The 23,956-nt window shown below is 43.2% G+C and overlaps 1 protein-coding gene across 1 annotated transcript in view; it reads right to left on the bottom strand.

The window, feature by feature from the left end:
• efnb1 (ephrin-B1) overlaps positions 1-7,347 on the bottom strand; it is a 55,477-nt gene extending 48,130 nt beyond the window's left edge. The window contains exon 1 of the mRNA XM_031280038.2: positions 6,282-7,347. Within this exon, the coding sequence (XP_031135898.2) occupies positions 6,282-6,397 (116 nt within the window). The 5' untranslated portion in view covers positions 6,398-7,347. The remainder of the gene's footprint in view (positions 1-6,281) is intronic.
• Between the last annotated feature and the right edge of the window lie 16,609 nt (positions 7,348-23,956).

Below are 23,956 nucleotides of genomic sequence, written 5' to 3'. Positions count from 1 at the left end.
CCCACCAAAGTCTTTGGAGTGCCACAAACTGGGGGAAACAGATCCCTCGCTGCCTGTATGCCGGGGACAACTCATGACGTCTTTAAGAACTTGTAGTGCAGCTGGCTGTTAAGGTTGCCTGCCCGCTGTTTGGGCCTGGCGTCTGATGAGGTCTGCCTCCCCAGCACAGAGGGGTTCTCTGAGAAAGAGTTAAGTCTATGAGGTCAGTCCAGAGGAGGAGGTTACGAGTTCCCGAGTCGGAGCCGCAGGGCTAATGGTTTTAGAGATGGCTGTCACACAGATCCGTTCCACTGTCCAACACCGCCGCTGATCTCCACCAATCCAAGTCCACTTGCTTTTCAATCGCTCAACTTTCTCTCACTGTCCCCCTTTCTTCTTTTCTCCCTCTTTTTTCCCCTCACACTGACACATGGAAGTAATCTGGGAGTTCTACGCCGGACTGAAAGGATGTGCGGTTGAGCCCAGGGCTGCGTTTCAACGCTCTACATTAGCTTCCTTTCCTCTCCTGTTTAATCCCCCTTATTTTCAACTGCTCTTATATAAAAGAACTAAGATGGCAAACAAAAGGCAGACTTTTCCCCGCTTTTGCCCAACTTTTTTTCCCCACTTCCTGTAACTCTGCATCCCTATATTTTCTCTTAATTCAGCTGAAGCGTAAACGAGGCGACAAGAAGAAATCTTAAGGGAAGCTTTCCAGCGCCTGTGCCTCTGCTTGGCAGAGCTGGAGCTGATGGGAACTTCCTGGTTGCTGCCAGCCAGGCCTCCGTCTAATGAAGCTGGGTCGCTAACAGCCTGTAAGGCAGCCACTGTTCAGCCACTCCACACTCGTCCACCACTCGGCCCTCAACACTTTCACAGGGGCACACTGGCACGCTTCTAACACTTCCTTAATGCTCCTCTGTGGCTGGACAAAGAACAATGGCACACCGACATGCACTCTCAAGCACTCATTCACTTCCATAAGCTTATACTTGTTCCTTTCATATAAGACTGTAATTGTATGAACACATAAATTGAGTTAAAATGAACAAAACAATTTTACAAAATAATTGGACTTGAAATTGCCACACCGTATCCAATACGGTGTTTGGCCCAATTTAACTCATGTGGTTTTATTACCTAAACAATTATGTTGAGTAGCACAAAGTTTTAACAAGTTTGTAATAGTTTTCTGTGACTCACAGCAGACAACATAAGCCCATGTTTGACACGCCTATGTGAGAGTCTAGTATAGTTTCAAATTTGGTTCTCAGGATTAAGATATATTTAAGATAATAGTCTGTTCTAGGGCTGCAACTAACAATTATTTTCATTATCAATTTACTTGTCTGTTACTTTATTGGTCATTTAGTAAAAAAAATCATTACAAAAAATGCCCATGACAATTTCTTGGAGCCAACGATCTTGGGGAAAAAAACACACACAATAGTTATTAATTCAAAAGTAGCCTCTTTAAAACAGAAACGAGGGGAAATCTCACATTATGTAGGCAATATATACCATGAGACAATATACATTTGTGAGATGTTTCTATCTTTATATTGTGGTATCTATCTTTGGTTGTATAACAGGATTGTTGCATACATGTGATGGACATATCTGTCAGGTTTTTAACTCCCTGGATAAACCTAAAAGAAACTCAGACATTCCTGTCTGGTTAGTTTAGTCATAAACAGTTTCACAACTGAGTTTCTAGTAATTATAATATATCACAATATATTGGTTGATTGTAATACAGTAATAAAAGATTTTTATCAATATTGCCTAACACTGATTGATTTTCTATATTAATAGTTTTTTTCTAACTGATTAATTAACTCATCTGTTCAGCTCTTCTCCCAACTGACTCATTACATTCAGCTGTTGTCCCAGTCGTGAATCAGTCCCTAAAATATGTCTTGAAAGAAAACCAACTGTAACTCTGGGATCTCATATATGCACATAAAAAAGAATCAACAAATTAGTTGCAAATGCTCCCAAAGCCGGGAAACAAAACTGGGTTTAATGTGCACGAGTGCTCAAATATAAAGAAATGAATGCATCAATAACACACAAAAAGCAGAATGATCAGTTTTCAGTGATGTGGCAGCCAAACCACCAGCGGATAAAGTGAGTCCATCTGGAGCGAAACCATGACGGAAAAACTGCATTTTTTTTTCCTGAAATAACCTAAAGCGCTGGAGCCCCTTTTTTGAGCCCAGGTGCCCCACAAAGATAACCAAATGAAGAATCTGTCGTTACACACCACTGAAACAACAGACATGTCGACACAGAAGTGCACGCACATAAAAGCAAACGCAGCTGTCCTTAGAGGGAGACACAGGGTGCCTTTACAGCACCATGGGCCAGTTGCTTTCCAGAAGTATTTCTTATTGGTCAGCCCTCTCTCTTTCTCTCTGAGTGGGGCTCAGGCTCTGAGTCCTCTCTGTGTGTAATGAGATCTTTATCAGAGGGAAACACGATCAGAGTCTAAAGGGGGAGAAGGGGGGGGGGGGGGACTCAGGGAAACAGGGAGAGAGAAGGTGTATCGCAAGGGGTAAAGGGGGCAGGCAGCGGGGAAGCAACCAAAACAGGCCTCTGACCCTCTCAGCAGTGACCCACACTGCAGAGAGCAGCAGAGGGGAGCGTTCAGCAGACTCTTAGCAAGAAACCAAATCCTGTTTCTGTTCTAGTCCTGAACTTTCATCCAACTCTTGTTCAACAGGTTGCGGCAGTTTCAAGTTTTTGCAGTTGCAGTTTGTTTATTCAAGCTCCTGCTGAAATCCTCGTTATATTTAAATGTCAGCTCTGTGAAGCGTTTCTGAACACCAATTTGCAGGAGTCAAAGGTTTCTCTGTGTTCGAGAACAAACCTTTACAAAATCTGCTTTGATAACATCTGGTTCTAAAAACAAAGATAAGGTAGACGTTTGTTTTTTTCCTAATCACCTATTAGAAAAAAATTCCCCCAAAGTATTCAATTATGGAAACAATTCTTCAACTTTAATCAGGCCTTCTGTGCACTTATTATACTAATAGCAGTCTAATACAATTATGTTGTTTTAAAAATGTATTTAACAATAAATTGCCACCTCATAATTTCAAAGTTATTTCCCCCTACATTTGCCAAATATCCCAGTGTTAATCAAATCCAGTTTAATCATCATCAAACTCCCTGAACCTTTAAACCATGCACGCACATATAAACCAAACCAGCCAACTGTTAAACTGTGAGCCAGGCAGCTGAGGTCAACAGACAGCAAAATAAGATCAGTAAGTAAAGGGACAGCAACAGAGGCTTTAGCTGACGCCTCTTTCACTGTTACGCTATTTTGTGCTCTTTTGTGGGCTTCAAAGCCCCACACAGGAGGGCAAAGAAATGTCTGCAAACTGTTTTCAAGCCTTACCGAAATGCAAGGAGTTCAAAATTAGTGCAGCAGAGTTTCTTTTCTGTATGTATTCAGAGGTGCGCAAGTGTGTTTTCTGCCTCTCTCACATCATGGTGTTTGTCTCCTGCGCTGCTGCAAACTGGCTGCGGTGGTTACAGGTCATGAGGTAAATATTAGCTAAGGAGGGTTAGGGGACGTGCAGGAACCACTCATAGCAACCTTGTCAGATTATCATTAAATTGGCATCTCTGCAGAATTCCTTAGCACACTGCGAGTGAGTGTGTGTGTGTGTGTGTGTGTGTGTGTGTGTGTGTGTGTGTGTGTGTGTGTGTGTGTGTGTGTGTGTGTGTAGTATGACTGTACATTGCTGTGCATGCTTCAGCCAAACCGATAGGACGTGATCAGTCATAACAAAGTGACATTTTCGGGCGTAATCCCACTCAGCTAAATGAGAACTAATCCGATTTGCTCTGATCAAATGTTAGACACTTCTTTACCGGCCGACTAGTTGACACATCCAGCCTTCTTCTGCACGGCTGCTCATCCATCCCCCTTTACCCCCTCGCCATTTCACTCATCCGGCCTCAAATTAAATATCAAAAAGGTCTCATACATCCTGCAGTGGATATAAAACTCAGGGATGTTTCTTCTTCTACTTCTTTTTTCCAGACGACGCTACAGTGATGATGTATGTTGCCTGTGCAAGCACGCTGGGAGGAAATCAATTAAGCCAACCCCAGTTATTGATAATGCAGGAGCGGGAGTGATAGCATCCTCACATGGAAATCCATAACAGCAGGAACACTGAGGGACCCGCACATAAGCCTGCACACACATAAGGGGAATAAAAACACACACACACCGTAGTGGCCCAAACCTGCTGGTTTCCTATACTTTGTCTCATAACTCACGGCCTGCAGGGAGGCACTGGTATTGTTATATTGTGCGTGTATGTGGTACAGTGTGCAAGCAGAGGGCCAGATTAATTTATTAGCTGAGGCAGCAGTGCTCCCCAAAGTGGGAACAGGAAGTAAGACATCGTAAATCTAGATAAGTCACCAGATAGTGTACTGTACATTTCTATAGGCCTCTCTCTCTGTGTTATCACTATGGAATAATATAGGCCAAGACAGAGAGATGGAGTTTAAAACAACAAGGACTGAAGACAGATGCTGATTGCTGTACACATATTCCTTTTTTATTGCCTATCAGACACTGCTGCTGACAGATACATTTCAGAAGAAAAACAGGTTTGTCTTTTGTTATTGCAAAGCCTGCACACTGCGAGATAATTGTCTATTGTTTTCTAAGCGCAGAGCAGCAGGATAATTAGGTTGAGAGAACACTTTGCAGAGTGCATTATTGTTCCACTGTGAACTTTATGAAATATTCGTCCGACGTGGGGCTTTTTACAAGGAGCGGAGTGGAGAAACAGATGGAGAAATGATCTTGCAATCCCTAAACCAGCGTGGTAACCTTCTAAAACATTCCCTGCAGGTGACATCATCAATCAATAAATGTCTCCCCTTTTTTTCATTTGTCTACCCATGACTGACAAGAGGTGTGGGTTTTTGTGCACGTGTAATATATGTATGGGTGTGTGTGTGTGTGTGTGTGTGTGTGTGTGTGTGTGTCATATCTCTGTCTGATGACGCTCATTGTTCCACTACCTCTGCAGCCATAGTCAAATAAAAGCTGATGGGCCGTAGTCTCACCATTAGACCAGGCCACACACACACACACACACACACACACACACACTCCAGTGAACATGGCAGCAATATTCATACCCACTGACTGCACAACGAGCTCCTATGACATGTGACATTTGGGGGATAAATCATGGATTCACTTGAATGGGTAAATTCTAGTTATAAGCTGGTCGAGCTACTCTCCATTTCCCCTTGGTGCAGTGAGCTCATATGAAGGTCAGCTCTAACTCCACTACAAGAGAGCCCCCCCCCCTTTTTTTTTTTTTTTGTTTATTTTCCCCTTTTGTATGCTTTCCAACATCATGCAAATGTGGGAATCAAGTCTAAGTGGGTGATAATTGTTACCAGAGCTATTTTATTATCAGCAGTCTGGGCTCACTTTGCTTGTTTTGATGAGAATAATATGAATCTTTAGAAAAATGTCTGGCTTCAGTTGCATGCTTTTGAGAAACTTGCCCTTGATTTTAATGTGGAGAAATTATGCAGGATCCAAGCCAGGACAATTAAAAACAATTTTATTCGTTTCAAGCATTTGGTACCTCTGATATCTGAAACCATCTTATCACACATTTCTGTGATGCAAACTGAATTCAAACTTGGAGAATTGGGACGCAGTGTGGCCCTCACAAGAAGGCAAGTAGCCCATGTTCAGGGCTCCTGAGCGGGACTGAGAGGAAAAATATCCTCGATCCAGTTAACTGGACCACACCTTGACACACTTGGCATGCTTTCTTTGACTTTCATTATCCATTATCAGCTAATTACATCAATTACAAGAAATTGTAGGGAAGGAGTTAACAAACTCTGAGATAGTCGTAACTCAAGTGTCCAAGCAGACTTTGCCCTCTATCTGGTAATAAAATGACATTTAATATTGTCATGAATTGCTATAATTAACCATCTATTATTGTGTTTTAAGTGAGGCCTACTGTATATTGTACAAGCCTGCATCTACTGTGTTTCTTTGATGTTGGGAAATCCCCCACTGAGAAATAAATCAACACCATTTCTACAGTGCGGCGCAGGAATGACAATTAAAACTAAAATTTTCTTTTTTTCCAGATAATTGCTACATTTAACAGAACATTTAACCCAGTCTGCACACAATGGCAACTTTTCCAGTAATGTTAGTCCTCCATTACGCACACACACACACACCCAGCGAGTTTGGCATGCTTGCACAAATGAAATACGAGACTTACTTGGGATTCTGCGAGCTCCATATTATAGTCTCCAGCGATTTCGCAGAAGGTAACGCCGACCTGCACATTAAAATAAAGATCCAGAGGTAATACTTCCAACAACCGAGTCCCGCCATTCTGGTCAATGTACAGACAGTGAGCCGATAACTCAGAGCGTCGGACAGTGCGTCTGGCAGCCTTTATCTGTGGTTCGCTCGGTGGGAAGGTGAGCAACGATCAGTCGGGAGCATGAGAGTTCGATATCAGATACATGTCCTTTTGTCCGACCTATTAAAAATCTGCCCAGACCCCTGTGTCCTTGACTGAACTGTCCGCAGGACGTGCAGGAAGCTCCCGGTTCTTTGATAGGATCTGGGAGCAAAGCAGCCCCGAGTGTCCTGGTTGACCTGTGGCTGAGACAAAAACAGCCCTTCACGACCTTCTTACTCTGTTAGAGACAAGTCAACGATGCGATCTGATGTGCGATTAAACAGATCTAACCACAGTTGGGGTTTTTTGGTGGGGGACACAATTTGGCGATGCGGCTGCTGATGAAGCGCTGCGCCGTGTCTTTGTCAGAGCTCCCCTGATGGTGCCTGTACCTGTCGCTGTATATAGCCTACAGATGGCCACATTCATCCATCAGTCACAACTCCGCAGCACGCTGGGAATCCCGAGGTCCACTTCATTCCAGTGTTATCTTTCACCCCTTCTCCCCCTGCTATTCTTCTCCGCGAAGGAATTGAGTTTCTATTGTAAATATTCCTCCCGGCTCTCAGCGCCGTTCCGCGTGCGTGTTGCGCTCCAGCAGGGTTAAGCCTCTAGTCCGAGTGGGACATGATGCGTGGCCGGTGCGTAAATAAACTGTACGTCTCACGCTTGTTTGTTGCTGCTCGGACACAAAAAAAGTGCCGAGGGAAGGTTAGACTTGCTCATCAGCTCGCTCGGTGGCTCTATATCCGCTCGCCAACATTTCCATGCCGGTGTATTTTTTTAACCGAGTAAAAACACTCTCTGCGTTCCGGTAAGTGCAGCAGCTCGAGCTCAACTGTAACCCGAGCCGAAAAGGAGCGCAGGGGGAACAGCCCACAGTGCGAGCTGCGGCCAATCACAGCGCTCTGTCCGAACTTGGAAGCAGGAAGCGAAAGCATTTATGGGGACGTGGAGGAGTGGGAGGGAGGGAGTTTGGGAGTGCGTTATTAGGTTGACCCTACATCTCTTGCCCCCACCACCTAGGCCCAAGCCATCGACCCAAATTGAAATGGACTTTGGAGTTATTCGTCATACTGAAAGCTTTAGTGAGGAAGACGAGCGTGATAGGTTGGTGGAGCGTGCGTAAAAGTGCCTACAGGAGAACAACTTTGTCCCCTTTAAGCCCAGGACCTGCTTTTCCATGTAGATCATAACATTCCTATAATATAGGCCTATCAAAATCTCGCCGTAGGGAAACTAATCTTAACTAGGCTACACTTTCAGTGTAAACCATTCTGAATTTTATTTAAATCTACAATAATCTTAATAATTTACTGTATAGGATTACAGTATCTGTGATTTTTGGTCATTTCTTTTCTACTCTCTGAAAGAAATGATGATTAATGGTCTCTTTGGATCTCTTTCTAGCTGTCCCCTTTTGGGATAATGAACTGCATGAGAACTTAGTCTCCAGTGTCAATAGACAATAGATGGTCAGTAGCCTATAGTCATTGAGCCATTCATTCATTGAGGAAGAAATGCTTGACACATAATTGATCATGTCCATGTCTGTGCCCCCTTTGTGTGTGTGTGTGTGTGTGTGTGTGTGTGTGTGTGTGTGTGTGTGTGTGTGTGTGTGTGTGTGTGTGTGTGTGTGTGTGTGTGTGTGTGTGTGTGTGAGAGAGAGAGAGAGAGAGAGAGAGAGAGGAGTTTCTCTTAATTTTGGGGCTTTTATTCAATCTATGCCGCCCCCTAATGGTTGTGATGAAATCAATTCATGGAATACAATAGAGGCGTAAGTCTAATTGGAAAGGAAAGATGAGAGACATTTAAAGACATGCCTCATGGTTCCTGAATTTTTTTTTTATTACATCCTGTTGTGCCTTGACAGCCCACACATCTTGGTGAAACAATGCTCTCTAATTATCTGAGTGTATTTCTATTTGTGTGTGTTTCATGTGAGAGCCAGGGATAACATGGTGTCATGGCTGCATCAGAGTTAAAGGTTCTGGCTCAACTTCCCCGACTTCCAAGGTTTACAGAGAAGAGAAAAAGTCTGCAGAAGTCATAAAGTTGTTCTTTATGCTACAAGTGCTGCTAGAGTTTTGTCATTGCTGCATCCTCAGGAGCAAAGCCTGTCAGAGTGTTGTCATAGTAACAACAAACACAGGCCAGTTGCCACAGAGCTGGCATGTCCCCTCTGATGGCCGGGACTTCTGAGATACCTGATACCTCGATGGCCAATCAGATGAGCACAGATAGATACCTGATCTGCTGCAAGCCAATGAGACGCCTCCTGTGTACAACTTTAACGAGTGCCACAGCTGCGGGCCATAGCTGAGTGGCCAATAGGAATATGGCTCCAGGTCAGGACAATGATGGTGGACATACAGTACCATGCTGTTGTTGTAAGAGTGTGATCCAACCACAGCCTGGAAGCAGCAGAATCAAAAACACATTATTAGCCAAGTACAATACAATACAGACATTTGCCTTGAGAAGCAATCAGAACTAATCTTTTATGACAGTACACGTGGCAGAAGAACAACACATCATCGTATACAGGTCAAGAGGATTATGGAGGATAAAAGTAATAGATATTGGACTGTCCACATTATTCTGTATAACCATAAAAGCTTTATGCAACGTGACACAGTGCAGTATATGTAAGGACAAAGGAGTGTATTGAGCTTAGCTTCCATGTTCAGTCACACACACTGAAGGCAATTTGATTCCCCCACCCCCCCTTCAGACAGCCACCTATGAAATAGTAGCATTTTCAAGGAATGAGGTCATCATGTTAATGTGTATAGGTGGCTGTGATTAGTGCTTCTATAAATAGCCTGAATGTACTTTGATACCACAGAAGCTCACACAGACGCTCTTCAGACCCTTTCAAATGGAGTCAGGTAGAAACTAAACATTTGTTTCATTATTGTTAATCACGTAAGGGTAAGTTATTACAGGACATCCTAAGGGGGGCATGAATGGGTGTACCAAATTTCCAGGTGATCCATCCAATAGTTGTTGAGATATTTCACTTGAAACCGCAAATGTCAACTTCATGATGGCACTAGAGCAAAATTTACCATAAGAATTTATCATTTGACCTGCCAGTGGCCCAGTAGGAAATGTAAGGGAATCACCAAAGTCAGGAGGATTCATCGTCTTGGAACCATGAATATCTATACCAAATTTCAGGACGATCTATCCAATAGTTGTCAAGGTATTTCACTAAAAAGCAAAAATGACAACTTTATGGGGGCACTAGTGGAAAGATCAGGGGATCGTCAAAGTCAGGGGGATCATCTTCTGGGAACCATGATTATCTATACGAAATTTCAAAGTAATCCATCTAATTGTTGTCGAGATATTTCATTAAATGCCAACCCCATGGGTGCTAGTGCAGAGATAAGGGGATCACCAAAGTCAGGGGGATGCATCCTCTGGGGACTATGAATGTCTGTACCAAATGTCATGGCAATCAATCCAATAGTTGAGACATTCCAGTCTGGACCAAAATGCTGGACCAACAGAAGGACATGCTGCAAACACGCCTAAATATTCAGTTTATAAAGATATAAAAGAATGAGAAGCAGGAAATCATCTTATTTAGAGAGAATAAATGACAGAAAAGATTATCAAAATGGTTGCAAACTAATATTCTCTTCATCGTCCACTGATTTGTTTCAGCTCTAAAATGGAGACTAGTTAGTCGTTCTCTGTAGCTTTTGTTTTCCTCTCTCTAAACTCCAAGATGAACCCTGCTGCCGGGGACATAGTTCCTTCTCAATCTGCTATTTACACTTTACAAACACTGAAACCATGACATCATCATTCCGGGATAAAGCCGCTGCGGTCCTGTAGTCAACCCAGCAACCTCACAGTGAAAATAAATCACAGTTAAAGTGGCCTCCTCTTGCTTTTAATCTGCCCTTAATGAAGTCTGGCGCATTTCCCTCTGGTGTGGCTCTATGACATAGCCGTGATCTACAGGCCAGGCTGGAGACCAGAGGGCTGCGGCCTCTGTGGAGCTGTGGGACATGTGGCTTCGGCCGGGGCTATGGATCCAGGTATGAGCGGAGCCCCTTTGGCATGCACGGGGTCAAGTGGTTAACCCTCGTTATCTGGAGAGGCTGAGGAACATGTGACTTGGACGTCCCAGCTGTAATCAATATCGAACAGCCATTAACCACTGAGACAACATCCTCACATAGACACACACACACACACACACACACACACACAGACACACACACACACACACACACACAGACACACACAGACACACACACACACACACACACACAGACAGACACACACACACATACACACACACAGACACACACACACACACACACACACACACACAAGCACTTAGCAGCATGTTTCCTGTCCATCTCATGCACAGTAAAGTGTTCAGTAAAGGAAACACAAGGGCATAGACGCAAACAACATGGATTCACTCCAAACACTGGGCTAGTTGAAACAGTGGGAAAATTCTGTTAATGTAAACGAACTATTTTCGGAGCCTGACACTTGAAAAGTTGTCGTATGAGCGATTCCTGCTGCTTTAAATTAAAACAGTAACAGCAGTGAGGCCAAACAACACAACAGCTGGGGCATCCGCAGGCTTACATTTCCTGTTTGTGGTACGCTTGATTGCTGTCCAGACGTCTTCCTCCTCTCTCTTCTCCTTCTCTTGCTTCACTCCACCCCCTCTCCTTTTCTCATCTCAGCCATCGTGACTGACAGGAAAGCACTGATTACAGACAAATAACAATGTGCGCTAAACATGTCCTCCTCAATTTAACATCCCAGCAGGAGATGTAAGCAAAACCTCTTCTCTTCTCCTCGCTGTTCTTCTCCTCTCATATCAGTAATTAAGTCTGATAACAAGCCACGACAATGGATGTTTCGTGTAGCCATCTTTGTCTACATATAAATATCTGGGGATCTTGATAACAATCTGATTAGTAGCTGGTTGTGATCCTCCTATCTTAACTCACCACAGTTCTCTGCATTATACCTTTTTTAGCCTCTCAGATGAGATTAGAATTTGAAAAGAGAAATTGTTCTTTGATGCTTAATATCAAAGACCTTGGCGCTCAACAATTCCACATGAAAAAATAGGTAGAAAGTTAGGACACAAAGACACACACACACACACACACACACACACACACACACACACACACACACACGCACACGCACACGCATTATTAACTCGCTGTGATTATTTGTTAGCGTAAACTGCATTTTGTAGGCCCATGGCCCGGAGGGCTTAGAGAAGAGCTAAATTGATGGAGAGAATATGCCAAATGCTGTCCTGGGGGGATGTTCTGTCCATTCTAATAGAATTACAAGCCTCTGATAGATGAGTCTTTTCTCCAAGGCTACTTGTCTGTCAAACATTAGGTCACACTCAGCTTCCAGACTGGGGGGTATAGGGGTAGAGAGAGCAGCAAGAGAAGAAGGAGGGATAGAAAGGGGCTCAAGGCATAGAGAAGAAAACGTCTGGAGAGGTGCCTCACTCGCTGCCAAGAAAATGAGGGCAACAAAAGTGAAAAAGGGTTAGGGGAGAGAGGGGGAAATGAGAGAAAAAAAGAGGGTGGGAGCTGGTGAAAGAGAGTGAAATGAGTGAGGGTGGGGGTTAAAGAAAGAGGAGAGAGTGAGGAGGGTACAAAAGGGTGCATTTGAATCCACTCTAATTAAGGCCCGTGTGATGGACAGGACCTGCAGACGTGCCTTCTTTTCTTTTTGAGTGTGTGTGTGTGTGTGTGTGTGTGTGTGTGTGTGTGTGTGTGTGTGTGTGTGTGTGTGTGTGTGTGTGTGTGTGTGTGTGTGTGTGTGTCTGTGTGAGGGGACGGTGTGACGATGGGAGGGGCCAGGCCTCTAGTAGAGATGTCTACTGCCAGCAGCCTGAATGGGACAAAGACCTGAATAGAAACTTCAAAGCAACCTCTGTGAGCTCACCCCCCTCTTCTTCACAGTCCCTTGGCTGTGTGATGGTCAACAAGCTCCTGTTCAAGTGGTGTGTGTGTGTGTGTGTGTGTGTGTGTGTGTGTGTGTGTGTGTGTGTGTGTGTGTGTGTGTGTGTGTGTGTTTGCTTTAAAAAGCAGACTGCAAGATGCAGATATAATTGGAGCAGAGGATCTGACTCATTGCTCTCCCCCTCTGAACTGAACACTGGCGCTCTTTGGCGGGATTGGACCTGAAACAAGTAGCCCACAGAGCTGACGTGTTGAAGACATTATTGTTGCTAAATGATACAGAGGGATTTAGCGTCTAATTTGATCCCAATGTCCTTACTGATTTTGGCCTGTGTTATGATCTTGTGGTATGCGTCATCTAATTCTATTTGGCTCCTGCTCAGGGCTTCTAATGATCTTCCACTTATCACCCCCTTCTCTACAGTAGATACTCCTCAAAGTGGCTCTCCCAGCAGAGCTAATAGCCTCACACGACTCCATTGAGTTGGAATCTTTCTGGGCCCCTGAGAAAAACAGGAAGGCCCGGGGTGATGGCCAGGGCAGGCAGAAAGATAAGATTTGTGTGTGTATGTGTGTGTATTGTGTGCTTTGGCATGTGCTGGATTGTTTGTGTGTGTGTGTGTGTGTGTGTGTGTGTGTGTGTGTGTGTGTGTGTGCGTGCCTCACAAAGGTATCTGTCCTGTCTGAGCCCACTTGCATCAGTCAAGAGTCAGGTCAGTCTCAAAAGTCCCTGGGATCAACGTGTCATTGTAGCTGCCTGGTGTCACTGACATGTCCTTAGTGACATCATCACGTGGGGACACTAAACAGGTGATTCATCTCTCTTCAATGCTCAGCCAAAGAGCCATTTAGAGTCCACCTCTAATCAGAGTGCTGAATGAAAGTAGCCCTAAGAACCTCATCAGCGTTGCCTTTATTTCCCTGGCAGGTGCGGTGTAATAGCGTTTGCGCTGCAGCTTTGATCATTTATGTTTTAAAGCAACACCAAAGATTCTTTTGTACCTTAAAATAATGTTTCCAAAATCGTTTCAGTGGTTCATCAACTCGTAACAGGGTGAACGGCACTTCTGCATTTGCTTTGTGGCCCTCGATCAGCTATAACCGCACTATGCAAGTTTGCCAGATCGGGTAGCGGATCTGTAGTTCGTATCACAGCGGTAATGGACAATTCCGCTTCCAACCTGTAGGGGGACCGTAGAGGAAAAGTGCTTTGGTGGTCGCTTTTAAGGCCCTGACACACCAGCCAGACGGGCCGACCGTCGGCAGAAAAGCCAGTCGGACTGATCAGTCGGGTCCCCGAGGTCCAAAAAATGCCTCAGAACACACTGAGGCGACGCCGACTTGAGCGTACGCTCTGTGCGTGCGCGAAACGTAATACGTCTCCATAGCAGCAGGCGGCGCTGCTCTGTATTGTTTCCATTAACAGTCTGATTATTTACCAGAAAATGAAAACCGGCAGCTGATTGGACAAACACGTCACGTGGTTCTTTTTTCTGCGGAAATTCACAGCCAGACTGTCATGGCAGCTTGTTCAGAATACAATCTCATATTGGACTAAAATAGTTCACCGAAACGTGTTTCTGAAAACATTTTAAGAGAGAAATAGGCCGTGCAGTTGCTGAATCTGTCTTCATTTCAGATTGACAAAGGTCAGTTTAAAAGATTTTCGTCAGATTTTGAGCGGCTCATCCGCTCCCCATTTCCGGCTGAGTCCCGACTGCCCTGTCCCCGACTGAACATGTTGGGTCGGCCCAAATGAAGGCCGACGGCTCCTCGGACGGCCGACGGCACGGGACACACGGAACAGACTCGAGTCACGGACCTCGCCAGACGGCCCGACGCCCGATTATCGGGCTGGTGTGTCTTCTCTATAAGAGGTAGTATGGAAGCCCTACACCGTTATCCCGAATTAGTTGACTTTACTAGAAATTTGCGTGGAAACCCGTTGCCTTAAACCGTCTACGTTTTTACGTACGTACAAGGTTAAACTTAGCAGCTCAAGTTGTATTAACACAGAGCAGGCCCGGATTGGCTAATCGGGAGCACCGGGAAAATTCCCGGTGGGCCGGTCTGTTTTTTTGGCCGCGAGGGCCGTTGTTGTCATGGCACTGGGTTGAAATATGGATGCTGTCCCTAGGCTGCCTGCACTCACAGCAGCTGCACTTTATTTATTATTTTACCGCAGTCCCACTCTTTTTATTTATTATTTTACCGCAGCCCCACTCTTTTTTATTTAATATTTTCTCGCAGAGTGCAGCCTGCAGGTTAATGATGACGTGATTATCTTTTGACTCCCTGGCCCCGTCCCCGACACGGCACCTTGCAAGTTGCACAAAATAAAAAAAGTCAGATAAAAATGGATAACAGGAAGCGCAAAGGCGGCGCTGAAAGCTTTGGAAACTGATGCGGCCAAATGTTCTAAGCTGAGCACATTTTTCCTCAAAAAAACAAATGAACGAGGCCGGTAAGTAAGCTAACGTTAAGGTAGTTAGGAGCAGTGCAAGATGCTAGCGACCGTGCAAAACAACGTTGTCTGCAAACCACCGTTCATGTATCAAACTTTTTCTTGTAGCTCTTCAGCAGCAGCCGCCTCTAGTCCGGTTTGCTGCTAACAGTGAAGAGCAAGGCCCAGTAACGTTACCAAGCTCCAGTCATGAGCCCAACACACCAGAATGGGCAGGTAGGATTGTCATTCAGAAGAACTAATAGTAATGAAGAGCCCTGCTCAATGAAAAATGCCCTGAGATAATTAATGATACCTGATGATTCAGCAATACATTAATGAAACTGACTTGACTTGATTTGAAAGCTTTGTAAAAAGGGGATATTTGTGGTGAGAAATAAATCTAAAAATTTTCATTTAGTGTCAGAAACAGAGCCAGGACCCAGTTGTGAAGAGACTAATGCTCTCACTGTGAGAAAACTTAGGCTACTGTTTTTGCACTGAATTGGAAATCATGATATTTTTCAAAAATACAATGAGAACAGTGCGCCTATTGCAGACTTATATTCTGAGGTTTTAATTATTACATTACATTTCACTGACGCTTTTATCCAAAGCGACTTACAATTGCTACATATGTCAGAGGTTGCACACCTCTGGAGCAACTAGGGGTTAAGTGTCTTGCTCAGGCACACATTGGTTGATGTACTACAGTCGAATCGAACCCTGGTCTCCCACACCAAAGGCATGTGTCATATCCACTGCGCCATCACCACCCTGATTTGATAATTACATTATTTTAATATAGTCAGTCGTGAACCAAAGGCATGAAACTCCAGGGCTGAAAATGAGTCCCAATCCAGCCCTGACACAGAGCGGTAAATGATGCAGTAGACAAATCAAGTTTACATTAGTAGTCATTACTAAAAATCATTAGTAAACATAAACTTTTTTTTCTTGAGTCATGTTGTCTAAAATAAGCATGTAAATACACATATAGAACATTAGGCTACTTATCAGTACTAAAAATATAATTTGTTCAAATAAATATTTTTTCTTTTCCTTTATAATATTATGACTAAGAGTGATGTATTCAAATAGACTTGTTCCATACAGAAACTTGATCTGTGCACGGCATACTTAAGCTGAATATTATAAACAACTAAGGAACCGTTCGGTATTTATGGAATGGACCACCGGAGGAAAATAGGGGAGGGTCATGTCTTTTTATTTTTTTTTGAGGGGAGGGTCATCCAACATTCAACAGCTCTCAGTCTCGGCCCCCTAGCAGATCGGTCTGACCGCATAAGCGGAGTTTGCTGGGGGAGCAGGAGGAGCAATGAAACGGGTAATTGCATTGTTTAAAAAATTAGTGGAAAATATTACCTGGCTGACGATGGAAGCAGCAGGACGCAAAAAAACGAAAATTACTGTTGCACTATGTCTGGACATCTTGCCGTGCCAACCTTGCAATAAAGGTTTCCTAAATGCCATGTATATAAATGTGATGTCAGCTTACTAATTGATTGCGGGTTTTGTGTAGATTTGGACTTTTATAGCCTATGTTTTATTTCACTTTGTTTAAACGGTGAAGTGGAGAGGCCTCGTTCACCTGTTCGGAGCTGGCTGGTGAATGTGACGCTCGTATCGGCCTTGCTGGATACACCGTGCCTCTGTTTGTGGATCTACTGATCGCTGTGGATTACTTTTTTTCCGTGTCATTGGATTACGGCAAAATATGGATCTTTTTTCTTTTTTTCCAACGATTTATGGTGAGTTTGGAGAGACATCTCAACAGACTGTAGGTCCAACACTGATTGTTCACTGTTACATTTTGGTTGAATTTAAGCGTCTGTCTATTGTGTTCCAAAACAGCCGTGCCGCGATTGGATTTCATAAGGGAGAATTGTTAAATTGTTACAATGTAACTTAAAATCTGCTTTAAAAATAAACATATGTGTTTTGGAATATAATGTTCAGCTTCGGCAGCTTTACCTATGTGCTAAAATATACAATGAGTGAGGAAGCCTAGTGACGAGTCCATAGCAACCAGCGTTGAATTTGTTATTACCCAGTGTCCTTTGCTGAATGGTCTCAATGTTTTATTGTTTTATTTCATGTGAATACTAGTTTACTAGAGGAGTAACGTAGTATTTGAAGTAATGCAGTAATGCATGAAGTGTGCATTTAGTTTCCATGCTTATTGTGTTTCCACAACAATGTTAGTGAGTAAATCTACTGAAATGGCCACCACACCATAACAGAGGAGTGGGATGTGTAAGATGAGAATGCAGAGATTAACTCATGTATGTCATGGCTGTAAAAATCAAATGGTATCTGTACTTCTTTGCTAAGTGCAAACTTGCACGCGAGGGGAGGGTCATTCCTCTTTTTCAAATCATTATGGAGGGTCATAGGAAAATTATGACTGATGAGGGGAGGGTCAAGTCTTTTTAGGTTAGAGGTCACAAAACTCCTCTGGTGGACCCTTAATTAAATAACAGTCCCTAATGTGATTTAGTAATGAATATGGTTTTTAACAAAACCTGAAAGAATAAGTAGTGATCACTAAAAACTTTAATTACAACAAAATCTGGGTTTACAGTTCTCATAATGACCGTAGAGAAAGATCCTCTGAATGTGCTTTTATTTCAAATCTCCTGTAGCAGTTGCTGTCATCTGTTTCTGGGAAAATATGCTTATATTTGAACCATAGGAAATGTCTTTGAGATAACCTTATCTGCAGATAGAATGTTATCTGTCATCCTGATTATGTCATATGTTTTCAGCTGAGCGTGAGTCTGCGCGGCTATAAATAAAGAGGCCATAAAAGTGTGTATTGCCCACACACACACACACGTAATGCTGTTATTGTGACACACCTTTAAAACAAAGACGCAAGGGTAATCACAGCTAATGTACACACTTGAGCACATTAAGACCATAAAGGAAGCATTGCATCCCAGCTCGCAGTGTTGCACAAACACAGCTTTGGCACCCAAAGATATACACCAAGAAATACACTTTAAACCCAGGGAGACAAACTCCTAAATCTGAGGATGTCCTTGTTAGTAAGAAGCCGAGGGTACACGAGTGCTCTCAGCCGCATCATCAAAGCCTCAGCAATTACTCCCATGCTCCCTCACACTGGCATAAATCTGCTCTTATCTCGGCTTGCTGCAGGATCAGGGAATATCAGCTCCAGCATCTGCTCCATCTACAAACCCTGCCACTAAAAGCACAACAAAGTGGCTCTGCAGGCATAAATAAAGGAAGGAGGGGCACCGGAAGAAGCGAAGGGGGGCATAGAGAGAAACAGAGAATGAGAGATAGGCAGACGGAGTCACAAGGTGTGTGTGTGTGTGTGTGTGTGTGTGTGTGTGTGTGTGTTCGTTCCGACTCGTCTTATTTGCTCCCACTCCAATGTGTCAATCGGCCAGTCAAAAAAAAAAAAACTTTACTCAAAGGGATTTCCAAGCAGCTCTGCTCGGCTCAGGAGAAATTCTTCACGGGAAATGAAGACATATGGAGTGAAGGGAGGGAGGTCACCAGCTCAAGTTAGGGTAAAGGGTCAGAGCTGAAGGTTTAGTGGTCAGGGGCAGATATATAGTTAAGACCAGCATGTCATATTTATTGGAGGGGTTAAGATAATCAGTGACTGTGTTTGTCAAAGGGCCTATGAACACAAGAGAAGTTAGGATTAAGGCCCCCAGGACACATTCTTTACATTATTAACCCAGTTTTGCGCAGAGAAGTCAGCAGATTCTGGGTCTGTTATCCAGAGCAAAAGTTGCTCACACCTGGATGAAGCAACAGCGATGACAGGCGAACAGGTCTCCCAACTATTTTTGGGATTAGGAGGACTGTTTATTTTCCTCACGGTCAGACTGAAGCAACATCTTTCATCCTGACCTCTTTATCGCAGCTGTGACCCTGACCTCCCGTTCTGTCTCCTGTAACTCCCTGTCCTCTCTGCATTTCCTCCTTCCTCTCTACGCCCTCCACTCCCTTTCGCCCTGGCTCAACCACTCCCTCCTCTACAAATACGACCTGTGTCTGGACGGGAAAGCTGGCTGGCAGTGGTGAAAGAAGTATTCAGATCCTTTACTTAAGTTAAAGTACTAATACCACACTGTAAAAAAGTACTTCGTACTCTCTCTTCCCTTTCATGTCTTCAGCTGTCCTATAAAAATAAAGGCCTAAAAAGCCGAAAAAATAATCTTTAAAAAAAAAAAAGTTACTTAAGTAAAATTATGTAAGTAGCATCAGAAAAAAAGTACTCAATGCAGAAAAATCCTCGCATTTGAGAAACTTGAAACGGTGACAGTTCTGTGTTTAATGGTCTAATCATTTCAGCTGGTCTTGTTTAATTTATAACAAAAACATCTTATTTTATAAATGTGTACATATACATGTATTTTCTGCATGCAAAAATCTTAATTTGTGAAGTAACTAAATTAGTAACTAAAGCTGTCAGATGAATGTAGTGGAGTAAAAAGTCCAATATTTCTCTCTGAAATGTAGCGGAGTAGAAGTAGAAAGTGGCATCAAAAGAAAATACTTAAGTAAAGTACAAGTATCTCAAATGTGTACTATACAAATGTATTTAGTTACATTCCACCAGTGCTGGCTGGTACATTTTTGTGTGCGATGTGCACTATACAGTAGATACTCAGATTTACAACCATTCGAGGCTATTCAGTACACTGTGAGCTGAAAAGCCCTCAGTCGGGACCAGTCGTGAATGAGAGGCAAACTGTTACAAGTAAATGTTATGAGGAAATACCTCAGCTCCAGGTGCTGGCCAGGAGTCAGGGGTGAGAGGTGATGGGTCAGTCACCCCCCCTCAGGGTTCCCTGACCTCACATGACTGATGAATAGTGTGCTAACGAGGACCAGCTCTCTCTTACCGTGTCTGCACTCTCTCTTCTTGTCATTGACTACCTTTATTTTTTTTCTCCCTTCTCTCTCTCCCACCCCCCCTCCCCCATCACTCTGCCAGGGACTGATCTGGCAGCAGAAGAGTAGTAATAGTTATACCTGCTGAACCTTTAAAGTACCCCGCCATCTGTCGTCTCCCTTGGATTTATAATGATCATCATATCACATTCAAACTAGGCACTGTCGCACTCTTACATAACCTAACCCCTATCTAGCAGCGCATGCAATACTTAAGAATAGATTGAATAAATTATTATTGGGTGAGGTGTTACATCTTGGCCAGCTATAGAAGTGCTCTCTTTCTAATGAGGCTCCCCTACCTCATCTCTGGCTTGGATCCACACACAAGGGAAGTGAGAAAGCTAATCGCAGGCACATGCACAGGCCGCCCGCCCACGCTTACACATGCAGACACACCCGTTACACCCCCAACCCCTGCATGCATGCACAAATGGACTTAGCACAGCGGACGTGGACATTGGACACACATTTAACGTGCACACACACCAGCAACCCCGGGCCAATAGCACATATCATATCATTGAGCCAATTAAAGAGATGAGTCTTATTAGCAGAGGTGTCCTGGCCCTCGTTAATCACTGGGGTTTCCTGGCAGGGGCTGGTGACATGCAGAGCTCTCCGTCATCTTTATTAGACCTGTCTCATCACGCCCTTATAAGACACTCATCCAAACTTTACAGAGATTCATGATTTAGCAGAGTTGGCTTGGCCCAGAAATGCATTCAGTCATCTGCAGGTCACCTTTGAATGAGCTTCAAGGGATTTGAAAAATGGAAGAAATGTAGGCCTTGTCTGGCGCAGTGCTACCTCACAGGCTTGCATGTTTTCAGTCCGCCCCCCCCCACCCAATTGAAAAGCCATGAAATTGTTTCCTCTTCCTGCAGAGCTCAGGCCCACTGGGACGAGTGAAAGTGGCTCCACAACAATGATGTGAGGTGAGGAGAGAAGGTGTGGAGAATCAGATTGCAGGGTAAGCCAGGGTAAATATCACCCTGCTCCTAGCTGAAAACTCGCCTTGTTTTCTCGCCTCGCAGGGTCGAATGCACTTCGCAGACCTCTGGACCACCTGCAGCTCTGCTGATGACAGATCCCCTCCACACACTGGACCATCTCAGCTCTCTGTGTCAAAGAGAGACTAATCCTCCTGCTTCTGTCCTCCGAGTACAATAGCCCTGTCACTCGTTCACCCATTCAGCATACCTTTAGCTGCTCTAGCTGTGTGTCGATACGAAGAAAACCGACAGGAGGCAGACAGTAGGTTCCCACGGCGCTCTATTCATAGCTTTCAAACTGGAATCTCTGACCTGTTCTGGCCTGTCTCATGAAACCTGCTCCTCATAATGAATGGCATTGATCTTTTCCTCATTCCACATTCACCTTGACATCTCTGTTAAAGCCCACAGAGCGTCTCCTTTTAATCCAGGAGAGATTCTTTCCCTTTTATTTTGTTGCCAGATATTTTATTGGGTGCACAGCGCATTGTTGGGAGATGGCACAGAAGTGTCAAGTATGGGGTGTACTGCAGTGCACCATAGAGGCACTAGAAGATGAGTCTGGATATTTTGAGCGACAGTGGCTTGGATGTCAGTCTATCTGTGTGTGTGTGTCCGTGGGCCTAATCTGAGGCAGACTGGTAAAAGATTTTCCAAGGGTCAGCTGCTTTCTTCTGCCCTTCCAAACAGCAGAAATTACAACCAATCTCAATGATGAATAATCCATGGAATTCAAATTCTGTGAGTTTATCTTCTTGCAAAATACTGGAAAAGTCTTGTCCACTTTGTACAGCAGCAATTCTGACAGTTGTAATACATTTAAAAAGTGGCTGTGTTATATATTGAGCATAGATGTACATTTTAAGTCACCATGAAAGACAGTTTCAGATTTTGTTAGATCTGTTTCTCCAGTGTGTGAATCATGATTCCCAGGCTTCCTTGACCCTCTTTGAGGTCTCAACACCAGCTAAACTGATATGGCCCGTGGAGGCTTTTGGGTTATCAGGAGTAAATACAAGCTAGAGGCCCTGTGGTTCTGATTTAAACTGAGCAGCCCTGACCTCAGAAACACAACTTAACTCAGCCAAGCAGATGAACTGCTGCGGAAACAAATTATAAGAGAGAAAATTATACGGTAAAATAATAGTTTTGGTGCAGAAGCGTGAGATGTGGACATAAAGCACCTCATCGTAAAACTGGTTTGACAACATGACAACTAAACACTAATCTAAAATTTCTTTTTGGCCTCTTTCTGCATGGACACCACTAACAGTGTGTTACAGAAAGGGCTGACAGCTCAGAAGACAATCAAGCAGGGCTGCAGAGGAAAGTGCTTTTCTGCACATTATTTTGATAGCCGCCATGTGAGGAGCAGACTGACGTAGTGATAGATGGGCCTCTTCATGTATCACAGGCTGGACATGAAGGGGAGCGCTCTGCCAGGTCCCATTCTAATACGCCAGCACTGATCTGAGCTCCTCTTTATTAATCATGCACTTAACACAGAAGTCTCTGTTGCTTTTATCCTTTTCTTCTGCTTCCTCATGTCTTCACTTTTATCATTAGAGCAACTAAGGCGCCCTTTGTCTCAGCAGAACAAGATATTACACTCACTAAAATGGGCCCTTTTGACAGTCAACACAAATGTAAAAGCTGTCACATACAGCGAGATGTGTGCATTGAAGATGCAGAGTGCCCGAGTACATATTCAAAGCCTTTTCACCAAAGTAAAAAAGATACATAGATTACAGAGTGACACTGTGTACAGTTATAGCACTGTCATTGTGGGAAGATTAGATGTCCACCTTGGACTATACTGCCCCCTTGTGCTAACTAGGTAAATAACTTGTGAATACAGTTAAGTGCCACCACCAACTAAACTATATTTCACCCCAAACTGCAAGAATGTGCAAAGGAAAAAACAAGACAATAGAGATGCTGTGCAGCCTGGATCTGATTAAACCCAGTATAAGATGTAGTACGTTTTTGTGGTCAAAAGTAAAAAGTACCACAGATGAAATGTGTTGATTTTTATTTAAAAGTTACTGTCTCCAGACAAGTACAAATCAGAAAACAGAGTGTGTGACTGAAAGAGGATGGGATAATAGACAACAACTTAGAGTTTAGGCAAGAGTGCAGAAAAAAAAAAAAAACACAAAAAAATGGCCAAAAGGAGAAAAAAAAAATTAAATTTTGTATATATACACATGATCTAATAAGAATTTATACCAATGTAGTGGTAAGTAACAAACAATAAACAGTACTTTTTCCTTTAAAGAATTTTCTTTTTTACTTACATAAAATAATTAGGCAAAACACATATAGGCTGTTCATCTACTTTATCACATTACATCTGACCACCTCATGTTTCATGTTCTAAGAAGCCAATTATCCACCTTTAAACATGACTGAGCCTCTGACATGGAAGATTACTGTGAGAAGGTGACTTTCACAAGCATGTTTAAGGCTTAAGCATGGAATGACTACAAAATAAAAACCTCAGTAGACAAAACATTTCATTAAAACTTGTGTGTGACAAATATATGTCAAAATCTAAGCTTTGTCTAGCTGCCACAGCGCTGCTGAATAACTTTCATCTTCAGTATTGTCTGAATGACTACCTTTCAATTTTAACATTTGAAATCTTTAAGTATTTCGTGACAGGACCTTTTTATGTTGAGAAAACCTTAAAGCTGAATTTCACAAGTCTTTTCATTAGTTTTATCCAAACTAATTTACACGTAGGAAAAAAGGTAGAAACCCGAAGACATTATCAAGACAAAAAAACAAAAACAAAAAAAAAACCATAAAAATACAAATTTAAAAATCTTCCTTGATGCATGGCTTTACATGCTTTCATTATTTTTTTTATTTTTTTACTTACATTTCTCAAACTTTGTGACTGAAGATTGAAAAGTTGAAAATAAGAAAACCAAAAGCACATATATAAAATCAGCACCGATTCATATATAACTTTTATTTAAAATGTAGAGATACCCATTTCAACATTATGCTGCTGGATTTTAAGAGAGAAAGATGTGTAATTCTTTGACTGAGCTGCTATCTGCCAGAGCCCACACAGTGGCACTACTGGGAGAAAAAAAAATCTGCTCA

This window comes from Sander lucioperca, chromosome 1 (genome assembly GCF_008315115.2).
Source record: "Sander lucioperca isolate FBNREF2018 chromosome 1, SLUC_FBN_1.2, whole genome shotgun sequence".
NCBI classification, from domain to species: Eukaryota; Metazoa; Chordata; class Actinopteri; order Perciformes; family Percidae; genus Sander; species Sander lucioperca.
The sequence above is the reverse complement of the archived record's forward strand: the minus strand, read 5'-3'. Positions and strand labels throughout refer to the sequence as shown.